Source organism: Tursiops truncatus, chromosome 7, assembly GCF_011762595.2.
Source record: "Tursiops truncatus isolate mTurTru1 chromosome 7, mTurTru1.mat.Y, whole genome shotgun sequence".
NCBI classification, from domain to species: Eukaryota; Metazoa; Chordata; class Mammalia; order Artiodactyla; family Delphinidae; genus Tursiops; species Tursiops truncatus.
Genome location: NC_047040.1, coordinates 65,521,568 through 65,535,074, shown reverse-complemented (window position 1 = coordinate 65,535,074; position 13,507 = coordinate 65,521,568). Strand labels below are relative to the sequence as shown.

Sequence of the window (13,507 nt, the reverse complement as noted above, 5' to 3'; positions counted from 1 at the left end):
ATAAGGAGAGGAGAGAGACAGAAAGAGAGAGAATGTCATGTGACCACAGAGGCTGAGACTGAAGTTACGCTGCCATAAGCCAAGGAATACTTGAGCTACCAGAAGCTGGAAGATGCAAAGAAGGATCCTCCTCTAGAGACTCTGAGGAAAACATGGCCCTACCAACACTTTGATTTTGGACTTCTAGCTTCCAGAACTGTGAAAGAATCAACTTCTGATGTTCGAAACCACCCAGTGTGTGGTACTTTGCTGTGGCAGCCCTAAGACTGATACAGTTGATGTGAACATTAATGAAACAAAAATCTCATTGTGTTTGACCTGCAAATCTTAACTTTAATTACCTGTGTCATTTCTTCTGCTATAATAAACTCCTTGAGCTCAGGAAAGTATCTTCTGTTGTTCTCTTTAAGTACCAACCCAATACATACCACACAGAACAGTGGCTCAGAACAGAATACAGTAACTACTTATGGAAAATGTTTTGAGTAAATAATTAGTTCGTTGAATTTTCTTAATCAATCCCCTACAGGGAACATTGGAAAATAAAACTGAATAGTTGATGTATTTCTTAAAAATAATTATGACTTAGGAGATGATTATTTTCTGTGCAGAGATGAATGAGATTAAGCATATCCATCATTGTATAGTAACCAATTACTTGGAAAATTAATGAAATTCTAATGAACTAATTACTAACTGATATCAAATTAAATTTAACATTTTATTTTTGGGAAAATAATTGTTAATTTCTTTCAGTGCAATGACAAAAACTTGAAATACTTATCTTCTTTTTCTGTTGGTTGAAGTTATCTATGATGACCCCAATGAACAAGTTCAAGGTGAAGAATGACCCAAAGATGATGAAGATGACAAAATAAATATACATGTAGAGGCTGTATTCATATATGGGCTGCCTGTCTACCTATAAAATTAACAAAAGTTAGCAGTATGTTGACAATAAAATTCATCATTTTCTTTTTCACATGGTTTGACAAGGTAATTCAAACAGTGCTATCCTAGGTAAACGTGGTTTTTCAGAAGCCATAGTGTTGACAAGGTTCAACATAATCATTCTTAAAAATTTATTCAACACTAAATAAATATTTATGACATGCTTACTATGAATATAATCTTCAAATTACTACAAAGGGCTTATCCACTGTAGTACTTATTCTCAGGTTGTAGGACAATTTAGTAAGTAAAGGACCTAATGCATAATTTTTATTTCCAGAAAAAAATAAAAGAGATATCACACTTATATAAATCTTTTTTTTTTCATTTGATTACAACGTCTTCTGTGGCTTTTGTGACAATATGAAATAGTCAGCAGTCTTCAAACTTTCTTAGTGTGTGACTAATTTCGCATAAACTCTTTCAAGGAACTTTAAAATATAAAAGCAGTAAAAACTATGAATAAAATATGTTATTTCCTTTTTATTTTGATAAACAAATATTTACTGAGCACTTATTATTGCCAGGCTGTGCTAAGCGCTCTACTTAACATTTTCTAGTTGGATCCTCACTCAGAACAATCCCATGACGTAGGCGGTGAATTACTTTCTTTTCATAAATCAATAAACAGGCTCAGAGAGATAAAGTAATTTGCTCGAAGTCATATGCAAGCTTGTCTGATATGGGACAGCCAGAATTTAAGCCAAGCTCTGTTTCCAAATGCTGCACAGGTAACCACTAGACTACCACCAGGTGGGTGTTCTTCAGTGTGTGTGCATATACCAAGGGCTCCTTGGAGCTGCTGTTTGAAAACAGCCTAACTAAACTAAGGAACTTTTCAAAATTGTAGAGTTTAGTGTTATGTTTACCAATACTTACGTTAACAGAATCAACTGCTGCATACATAATAACCATCCATCCTTTAAATGTTGCCTGTAAATATAAAATTTATAGAATCTGAACCTCATACTTTAAAATAGTCACAAGTGAGTTTAGTGTGTCTAATATTATAGCATTTATTAATTAATACTAAATTAGTGAGTTTTACTATACAGTCGTCCCTCGGTATCTGCAGGGGATTGGTTCCAGGGCCCCCCTGAAGATACCAAAATCTGCCCATGCTCAAGTCCCTTGCATTAGGCAGATGCGAACCCACGGAAAAGGAGAGCCCACTGTATTTCAAAATACCAATTTAACATAAGATGCTGTGTCAAGGGAAAAAAGGGGAAGGACACATCACAAAGTCACATCCTAAATCTGACTCCTAGTTAATTATTGCCAGGTTGTCACAACTGCCTGTGAGTTTTGTACATGAACTTTAATTTTTTCCAGAGTGGGGAGGAGAATTTTATGAATAACAAAGGAAACAATTTTTTTTCCATATCTTAAGGATTCTCCATACTCGTGGGAAGTCCTTCTCATTTCCCTGTAGTGTAAAAGTGCAGTCCAAAACATGACTATTCGTTTTTGGACGCAGTATTCAGATGGCACAGTGGCAGGGGGTCAGGTGACTCCAAAAAGGTGGATTAATAACTCTAAAATGCAACAGAACCCATGTTCTGTTTTCATGTTTATAGGCACATGTTCTAAAAAGACCAACTCTATTTTTAAAGTCACAAAGTACTTTATCTTTAATTTTTAGTTAATAATTATATAAATAATGACAGCTCCTCCATCCAGTGTGCACCAAAATGTCAAGCATTCATAAAAGGGCTCACTTACAACTTGAAGCAGAGACAGGTAACCAAGTCCAACATTATCAAAGTTCACTTTCAGGTTCTTCCATCGCACATTTTGACTAACATTCATGAGTGCAAAACACTCAGAACGATTTTCAACTTCACTTGTAGGAAACGGTGACCCATCTGTGGTGTTAACACACTGATAGAACTTGCCAGCAAACAAATTTACTCCCATGATGCTAAATATTAGCCAGAATATAAGACACACAAGTAGCACATTCATGATGGAAGGGATTGCACCTATGAGTGCATTCACGACCACCTAGCGTTCAAAAGAAAGAACGATTAGGATTAGTATGAATGTTAAATGGGCAACATTAATGAAACTCAATACAGAATCAAAGAAGTTAGAAAAGCCACCCTTACATGTTTAAGACATAAATCAACCAACACGTACTTATTGAAGGCCTACTGTGTGCTCATCAGGACAAAATAAGACAGGAGCCCCTTGATCAATGAGTTTACAAAAGTACATGAGGATCACACAGTGAAACTACTAGCAACAATACAGAACAAATCACTAAGATTATATGACAGCTTAAATAAATGAAAAAAATAAATAAAAAGAATAAACCAAAAACCTGATATATGTAAGGTGAAGCCATAAAATCTGCATGCTCTAGAAAAGAAAGAAATTTATAAATGTAAACAATTAAAATAAAATGTACATTTAATGGTTCATAGTCCTAGAATTACCAGTGCTAAAATTCTCCCATATAGCGAAACTACTAGTACGTATAAGCTGGAGTTAAGATTGGGAATCTTTTCACGGTCTGAATGCCGTAGATTTAACTGGTTCTGCTAGTTGTGTGATATGTAAACTTAATTAAGACCTTGGGACCTCTGTTTCCTCATCTACAGAATGAGAGCAATCTTTTCAAATTTATTATTCTAACTCTAAAAACACTTTATACATAAGCCCTTGGCTAAATATAGATAGTGCTGGCCTCAATTAAAAACAAAAAATACAGAATAGTTTATCTTTAATACTCCGTTTATTTCTGCTTTTCAGCATTTCCACTACTATTGATCACCAGTGCCTCTTGCCACCCACTGTTCCTTCATGGCGACCACTGTAGCATTTATCACCCTCCAGATTTTCTAAATTACCTCATCTTTCCAAACTTACTATCTTCTTACAGTTGACTTCTACTCTGAATTTGAGTGCAAAGGTGTTAAAGAATAACTTGTTAAGTAAAGAGCACGTGCTCCCTTTTTTCTTGCAATGTATCAAGCAGGATCCCTGACTACTTTTGAGATTGTCTAGAGCAGGAGTTGTCAAACATTTTCTTAAATATTTTTAGGTTTTGCAGATTATATGATTTCTGTTACCACTATTCCATTCTGCTATTGCAGCGAGAGATCATATATAAACAAATGGGCATGGCTGTGATCCAATGAAACTTCCTTTACAAAACAGGCATCCAGCCTGTAGGCTTTGGTTGTTGACACTTGGTCAAGAACAACAGTTATTACCCTGGGGCTCATGGGTAGACATGGACCTATAGAGGTTCCATGGGGGCATGAAATCATATGAAGAACATTATTATGGCTATGCTTTCTTTACGGAGAAATGATTTCTACTTTTATGAGATTCTTACAACGTACATGACCCCCAAAGGGTTAGGAAGAACAGAATTAGAGAGTAGAATTCCAAGTGGTCAGCTCTTATTCAAGCCTACATTTTCATCCTCATTTCCTGCTACCCTCCCCCTATGCTCATAACCTAGGCACGCTGATTCTTATAGTCACTGCTCAAACACCCCTTGCCTAGCCAACTCTGTCCTCTACCATCTCTGCCTGGAATGCCCACCTGCCTGTGACTTGGGGCCCATTCTTTCAGTCATGGCTGCGAGGTCACCTCCATATGAAGCCCCTCCCAGACCTCCCCAGGCAGCCACTTTCATCTCTACTCCCATAGCACTGTGTGCCTACTGTTTTATAGCAGATGTCACAGAATAACTACTATTCCCTTCTCTGTCTCTCCATGACCGCTGTCCTGGCTCACTCTTGGGGGACTGGGGTCTATTTACCATTGTACTCTTTTTATAGTACAAAATTTGACACACAGTTTTGGTGCTGAAAGAATGTGCGTAATGATGAGTCTCTGAGGGAGATGGATACATATAGTTCTGATGAGAAGCCATCTGGAAAAGTCAGTAAGTTCAAGAACCTCAAGCCTTTTTAAAGGAAGCTAACTACAAAATGCCTCCAATCATATTTCATTTATTCTTTAAAACGACCCTGCAATTTGAAGAAACATCCCTGTTTCGCACGGCTAATAAACGTAACTAAGTAGACATACTTGCCCCTCCAAATATATTAAAACATTCTCCTGCATCCAATTCACCTGTATATTAGATAAACAACAGAGAGCAAACAGGATAAAATAATGGAGTGGCTTAATCACTGAGGGATGTATTAATATCTTGATGGGGAAAGTATATTACTTGATCATGAGAATGTAGTACACGCTCTGCTTGAGTCCAGGGATCAGTCATAAGTTCTGAATAGATCGCAACATTCTACTAATGCTCAAAAAGAAAAATTAATGTCAACTACAATACTACTGTTCTGTATAAAATGAAACTTGTAATTTCAATTCTTACATGACCAAAAGTACTTGACTTCTACTTATGAAAAAAAATCTTTGCATAATCATGATCTTTCATGTATTTACATGGGGGCCAACATACACCGGATACACTAACAAGTAGAGGTTACAGTCATAATTAGGTTACACTCATAATGTAATGAAGATCTGCTAGACTAAAACACATCTAACATTCATTCACCTGAGGCTTCAGATTTCTGAGCCCCATTCCAGAGTTTATTACTCAGTATATCTGGGGTGGAACCTGGGAGTTTGCATTTCTAGTAAGTTTTCAGATGATGCTGACCACATTTAAGAGATGCAGTAAACAAATTGTTCAGAGACTACAGTTAGAGAGGCAGTCGGATAAATAAATAAGTACGATGCAATATAATGAGGATGTTATGTGTCTGAACATATAGGAAGGATGCTCAATTATACCTGGTGGTGGACAAACAAGGCACATTTAAACTGAGGCTTAAAGGATGAGTAGGTATTTACTATATTGATGAGTTAGGATTGAGATAGGGCAGGGAGAGACATTCCTGGCCAAGAGAATGGAGGAATGAGAAAGCAGGAATATATCTGGAGAAAAAGAAATTCAAGGAGAGAAGCACCAAATGAGGATATAGATTCATTAGAGAAAATAAAGCATGGATTTTATGAAGAAGTTGCTGGTTTAATACAGCCCTAAAGCTAAGTTGCTGGTAGTCATTATTTATCTCACCTGTTTGTTTCTGCAAAATGAATCTCTTTTCAGGTACTATGATGCCTACTGCAAATTAAGTAAAATCAGAGCTTTAGTTTTCTCAAATATAATTTGGAGCTATTTCCACTTTCACTGAGCCATGTATTTAAAGAATGAAATTAAAAGTGATGCCTGATGCTACTTCACTTCTCTGTCTTTTCTTATGCCCCACACCCAGGGTAGTTCCTTAAATTGTTTGAGCAGCACCTGATAAAGGCAAGTCCTTCGTGACTTGTATATGAGAGATACTGTCAGGACTAAGAGTGTCCCCTTCACCTGAGTTTCCTAGCATAGGAAAGATTGTCATTTAGGAAGGGAAAAGTCACTTATTTGAATCACTGCCTCACAATATAATATGGAGGCATTACTGTATTTGATTTAGTCTTTGTTAATCTATAGGCATTGAAATACTGCATCTATATGCACATGTATACACACTTATATACATAAACAGCACATATATACGCACATGTGTGTAAATATAAACAGTCCATAATTCCTACATACCCATTTTTTCATATCTTACACTCCATTAGGAAATATGAATATTATATTAGAAGTTTAGTATTTTCTTACCCTCATTCCTTCAAATCTAGATAAAGCTCTCAGAGGTCTTAAGGCTCTAAGTGTCCGAAGGGATTTAATGGGGCCAAGGTCTGAGTAGCCAAGAGTGTTTGCGACCAAAGTAACCAAAGAAACCTAAAAAAGAAGAAAAATTTCATTAATCATTTCAATGAAATAATAAAGCATGAAGAGAAAAAGTCAATTTCAAAGATCACTAAGAGCAGTTCAACAAGAACAATATGATTTTATACATAAAGTTATTACTTATTGTCTAAAAATTGGATAAGATAGATGCTTTTTAAAGGAAATAGATTTAAAGGAAAGTTAACCTAAATAAGATGAAATAATAGAAGGAAAGTAAGTTATTTCTTATATCTGAATAAAAAAATCACACATGCTTTTCACACTTCTGTAGTCAATGGTTTTGTACTTGCTTATTAATCCTGAACATTTAAGTAAAGCAACTATCAAAATTTCAATTGGAATAAAGCCCAGGGCATAACAAAGTGTGTGATTCTGAAGCTAAGTTAAAAGAGTGTGGCAATCACTCAACCAAATCTAAGTCCCAGTATAGACCTTTTTCAAAAGCACTCTGAAGACTTATGACTTTGAGATGAGGCAAATTCCCCAGAAGATTATTCTGACCTACAGTTTCTCAGAATTGGCACCAAAGATCTTCCTATCAATAATTAGTGGGAGAAAATCTCAATTGTACTGAAGAGAGCACACGAGCAGGTGATCTCACTGGCTTCACAAACAACATAGACACATAAGAACTTCGTCATATTAGACGGACCCTCCACAATCACCATCACCAGTATCCAACAGAAATTTGTGTTCTTATCGTAAGTTATCTCAGAAGAAAGAACATGGACAGAAGTAAAATCAATACATGTTTTGGTAAGGACCAATGAGCTCTTCAATGACCCAAGATCTGGATCGGTAAATGTATTCAGTCTTTGAATAAGTTCCATTTAAAATATCCATTGTTTCACACTGCGTGCAGCAGGAGGCAATGCCTAAGAACAATGTCCGCAATGCAGTTCATTGGAATTAAGTAATGACTGAAAGATTGAAGTTTCCCAGGAAAGATCAGGAGCAACAGGAGAGTCAAGTTCCTTATGTTTAACTATTGAAGAAGTAGAAAAATTTATTGCTTGCAAGTTCACTACTGCTGCTATCAGAAACACAGTGAACTGATTTTTGAATCAGGATGTGTTGAAGTGTTTTGCTCTCATACAGTTACTTCTAAATGTCTCACTAAATGTAACATAATTCTTTGTTTTTAGGTCCTCATGCTATGTATTCAGAATTACTAACTAATCCTCAGTATCACTCTTAAATTCACCCAGTCATTCAGGTCCATTATTTCCCACTTAAGTATGCTTTAAAAAATGTGTATTTTTTAATCAGAATAATAAATGTTCCTTTTTAATCAGAAAAAAATAAAGGTTTAAAATGTCTATGATAATTTGAATAACCCCTAAGGAAATGGTTAACCTGATCGCCAAACCATTGTTAAATGAGTGTTATTATATTGAATATATGTAGTCTGTAACTGAGAACATATGTATATGCATATATTTATCTATTTATGTATACATATGTATGTGCATGATATATGCCCCTACTGATGAATAATGCTCAATCAAATAAGTTTCAACTAATCAGGAAGCTTGCAGAAATCAAACAAATCCATCCTCTGAATATCAAATCAAAAGAATATCAAATCAGGTTCTGAAACCTGAATATGTACCAGAATCATCTGGAGATCTTATTACAAGAATTTTCTGCGTCCCAACACCAGAGTTTCTGATTTAGTAGCACTTGAGTTTGACCTGAGAGTTGGACCTGAGTATCTATAACAAGTTCCCACCCACATGTGCCAATGCTGTTGGTTCAGGGATCACACTGTGAGAGCAACTGTGCTAGATAAATTTCTCAATTTTTGAGAAATAAAAAAAATCTCAGCTCCTCCCCAAAATCCACATGCCTAGATTTGCACCTCTATGAGCAAGACAATTGAGTGGAGTTTTGCTCTCTCTGTTGCATTATGAAAACATTATATATATATAATTATATGCATTATGTGTATATATATATATATATACACACACAAACACACACACATATATAATTTATTTATTTAGTTTTTCCAAAATGTTAAATATTTCAAATTGAAGCTATATAACTTCCCTGAATTCTGCATATTACATACCCCTAAATATTGAGAAGCACTACTTCAGATTTTCAAATACAAAAAAATTTCATTATTAAATAGCCATAACTCTTTCTTAACTAAAAATAAATTCAACTCTACTTGTAAACGTTTTTTTTAATCTGAGATGAAAAGAACACTGACAATATTTTTTAAAGTTTCTGAATCTCATATATTTTATAATTTTTAAAAGATGCAATCATATTTACAGGTTAAGAGAAAAGAAATAGCCTACATTCCTTCTATTATTTCTTATTTTGGTTAACCTTTCTTTAAAACTATTGTATTACAAAAGTGTTCATCTTACCATTCATTTTTCTAGGCATTAACTATGTAACTTATATGAGAAAAAGGTGAATCAAAAAATAATCAAACATGAAATCATTAGCATACAGTATCAAAAATTAAATATCTCATAGAGGAAGTCTGAGAGAACATAGGAGATATAATGTATAGCTATGCCTGCCTTGGAAAAAAAATTTTTTTGCATATCACCTATCTAAATATGATAATATTTAACATTAGTGAAGGTTTTTGAGAACACTTATTTGTAAGAATAAATCCCCTTTTAAAATTTACTCAAAAGTACCTACATCGACAATTAAGAAATCCAGCCAACACCAGGCATTGGTGAAATAGGTTTTATAACCATATGCTATCCATTTTAGAAGCATTTCCAGAATAAAGATGTAAGTGAATATCTTGTCAGCATACTCGAGGATAATCTTAATGGTCTTTTTCTTTTCAATATATATATCTTCAAAAGCCTGTGAAAATAATATTCAGATTTAAATTTGGTACAACTTAAAGCTTATGATTCATGACAAAAACAGGAAATGAAATTCTGATAAAGAGAACACTGAGATATAATACTATTACAGGCCAGCTGTCTTTCTTCTGGTTTACAGTTACTGTGTCACACTTAGTTCTAGCCTTTGCACCAGTGCAGGGGGCTGATCACCAGAGGTCAAGAGAAAGAGAGTACAAAAGAATGAAATTATTTATAGTCCCCTAAAAGAATCATGATCTCTGACACATTCAGGGATTTCCACTCATCTGACTCCCCTTTTATCTTCCTTCAAATTAGGTAAGTCCTAGTAATTTAAGACATGATTCCAGGGTCAGCCCCTTTTATAAATCTCTCTAACCCTGCACTCTACTTCGACACAGAAGTAGGATTTAAGCTCTCTCCTTCAGCTCTTATGTGTTTGTACATTCCCAGTGCCTAGCACTGTGTCAAGAACACAGCAGGAAAGGTTTGCTAAATGAATGAATGCAGTAGCTTAATAGGGCTATAGAACACAGATGATGGTTTCTTCCTTTGAATTTTGCACCAATACTTTATCATTCATTAAAAGTTTCAGCTCTACAAATCACTGTTATATTTATTCCATCAATGTGACATCTTTTGACACTTTCCAAGAAATTTTAGTAAGTGATAGACGATGGTACTGTGGTCATAGCCACAAGGCCCGTGGGAAATAATCTGAATGGACTTAAAGAAGTGATCTCACTGAAGCCACTGAAAATGACTGCTGACCTAAACAGGTCTAAAGTATTATATTTTTCTCTTTCAAGTTTAAACAATATTCACTTTGTTGGAGAAAATGAAAGCAAAAGGACCTGTATCCTTGGTGGTAACACTGGACTACCTGTCCATAGTCATGGGCTTGTGCCATTCTTATTCTTCTTATTCCAAGTTCTTATATCAATACTTTAAAAATGATCCTTAGTACTTTTGGAGAAATGTAATCCTCAATATTGAAGAAAACAGAGAAGTTGGAACAGAGAGAATGGACAGATCCATGAAGATGCTGAGAGAAGGTTCTAGCAGCTAGCAGAGGTTATGAAAGACAATGGAACTGAAAGGCAAGAACTGAAGTGCAGCCCTCAGGACTCTTCTGCTTCCCTTCTCCGAGTTCTGGAGGAACATCTACCATCCTGAAATCCCAAGCAGACAACACTTCCTGCTCCAGAGCTTAATCATGCATATACTTCACTTACAAACACATTCCAATTCTGTATCACTTGTGCCTCTCACTTCCCTAATGCTCTCTGAGCTCCTTGAGAAAAGTACCTGGATCTTATCCAACTTTGCATTCAGGGCAGCAAGAATAATGCCAGGCATGGAGTAAATATTTACTGAGCTAACTAAAATTTTGTCCTTAGGACTGATCAGAGGGATTAATTTTTAAGTAAAATCATTTGCCATGATATTTTTATCTTCAACTCATCTATTAAAAATAATGACTTAATTGATCTAAGCCTTAGATGTCAGATCACTTACCAGAGCACCACTGCTAAGCAAGATCATGAGGACAATGAAGCTTTCAAACCAACTGTGCTCAACTATCCTATAGCAGGTCTTCCTGATGTTCCACCAGATTTTTCCTTTCCCTGATTCTGTGTTAACTTGGCAGCATGGGAGCCTCTGCACACAACCTGGCAAGAAAGACAGGCATGTAAAATCTGGATATTCAGAATACATAAAATACTTAACATACATTATTTAATGCAAAGTGCTCCCTACGATAGTTCCTCAACCAAATAATTTGTAACGCTTACACCTGAAGCTTCAAATAGTTTCAACTTGGATGCTGCCTTTTCTCATCTCTTAACGCTCCTTGGTGTTTTCTTAATACTTGTATCAGTAATTTCTAACTTGGGATGTATTCGTGTTTTCTGTTCTTCCCTACTTTCTCATCAATCTCCTCTACAGTGTTTAAACCACATATTGTTCTTTTTATGATTGCAGCCCTAATGTAATCCTAATACACAATGAGCAGTAAATAATTATTGGTTAACGAATGAAAATCTCAAGACAAAAATGTATTTCATGGCCTTCTTGATATGAATTTAGTCTACAGTCTGGTGCTGCTTCAACTCCTCTATAAAAAACCCTTTGAGAAACAGCATTCTATGTAATACTTTAAAAATTAGTAGAAGGTCTTATAATTCAGTTCAAAAGAAACAGATCTTGATTACAAGAAACAGATGAAACTGTTTCAAGTACTATAAGTTAAAAACAAATCTGACTCTGGAATCCCAGATGTAAAACACACTGCCATAAAAAACTGAAGAATATTTTATTTAAAGTTGTTTAGGTTAATTCATTCATATCCCCATCAAAGATTTATTGATTAACCTTTTTACTCAGCTGTGTACATAGTTTCTTTTCCTCAAGATATCTATTACTGTTTTTTGGTTAGGCGGCTAGATATAGAAATAAATGACTATAACTGGATAATGCAACTAAAATGACAGATATGCTGGGGTTATGTTTGATAGCTTGGAAGAAATTCACCTAACCTGGCTTATTTGTTGAGAAAGTGAGGTCAGAGGAGGTTTTCTAGAAGAGGTGGGACCTGAACTGAATCAAAGTAGTAGCCAAAAAGAGTGGAGTGGAATTCCAGGCCAAGAGGCAGCAAAATGTGCCGTGTACAGGACTTACAAGTAGTTCAGAATTTTGATGAAAGCAAAGTGTACAGAAAAGGCATGGATGAGAGATAAGGAAGAGAAACTGGTCAGATTATGGAAAGCATTTTCTCCCACCTTAAGGAGTTTGGCTATATCCTAAATCCTAACGAGGAGTAAGTGAAGGGTTGTAAGCAGAAAATTACATAGGAAGATTGTAATTTAAATAGATGTCTCGGGCTTCCCTGGTGGCACAGTGGTTAAGAATCCGCCTGCCAATGCAGGGGACACGGGTTCGAGCCCTGGTCCAGGAAGATCCCACATGCCGCGGAGCAATTAAGCCTGTGTGCCACAAGTACTGAGCCTGCACTCTAGAACCTGTGAACCACAACTACTGAGTCCGCAAGCCACAACTACTGAAGCCCACACGTAGAGCCCATTCTCCGCAACAAGAGAAGCCACTGCAATGAGAAGCCCACGCACACTGCAACAAAGAGTAGCCCCCGCTTGCTGCAACTAGAGAAAGGCTGTGCGTAGCAACGAAGACCCAACGCAGCCAAAAATAATTTAAAAAAAATAAAATTAAATTAAAAAATAAAATAAATTTATAAAAAAAAATAATAAAATAAATAGATGTCTCCAGCAACTGTGGAGGATAAGTTGGAAGAGAAGAAGAAGGAGGGGTGGGGAGCAAAGAAAGACCCAGAGCTAGAAAACCATTTAGGGTCTGGTTCAGTATCCCCAACAAGAAGGATAGATTTGGGCAGCTCTGGTTAGGAACTAGAGCAATAACAGAGTCAAGACATATTTTGGCCGGTAAAATCAACACATTTGCTGACTGATGGGATATGGGATGTAAGAGGAAGGGAGAAGCCCAGACAACTGGGTGGATATCAGTAATGAAATGAAGACCACAGGAACAGGAGCTGCTTGGGGTGGTAATGAGTTTGAGATGCCAGTGAAACCTCTAAATACAGACATCCTGTAGATATTTGGAGGTGTGAATCTGAAGCTCAGGGGAAAAGTCTGGGCTGGAAAAGAATGTGTAGGAATCATTAGCACATATGTGTCAGCTGAGATCAGGACAGTTGTTGAGGTCACACACAAAAAAGTATTTAGGATGAGGAGAGAAAAAGGTCAAGTCTGGAACATTCTGGGACAGCAATATTAAGAGACAGAATTCAGTGGTATGCTGGAGCCAACTCATACTGGTTCTTGACAAGTTATTGTTAAATTGCCAGGAAATTTTGCTAGCCTGTTGTTAAATGCAGCTGTTA

At 36.0% G+C, this 13,507-nt stretch overlaps 1 protein-coding gene across 1 annotated transcript in view; it reads right to left on the bottom strand.

The window, feature by feature from the left end:
• SCN9A (sodium voltage-gated channel alpha subunit 9) overlaps positions 1-13,507 on the bottom strand; it is a 148,926-nt gene that overhangs the window by 11,523 nt on the left and 123,896 nt on the right. The window contains exons 19-24 of the mRNA XM_019923191.3: positions 11,104-11,258; positions 9,410-9,583; positions 6,611-6,733; positions 2,674-2,955; positions 1,831-1,884; positions 785-922 (exon numbers count right to left, since the gene is read on the bottom strand). Coding sequence (XP_019778750.1) covers positions 785-922; positions 1,831-1,884; positions 2,674-2,955; positions 6,611-6,733; positions 9,410-9,583; positions 11,104-11,258 — 926 coding nt within the window. The remainder of the gene's footprint in view (positions 1-784; positions 923-1,830; positions 1,885-2,673; positions 2,956-6,610; positions 6,734-9,409; positions 9,584-11,103; positions 11,259-13,507) is intronic.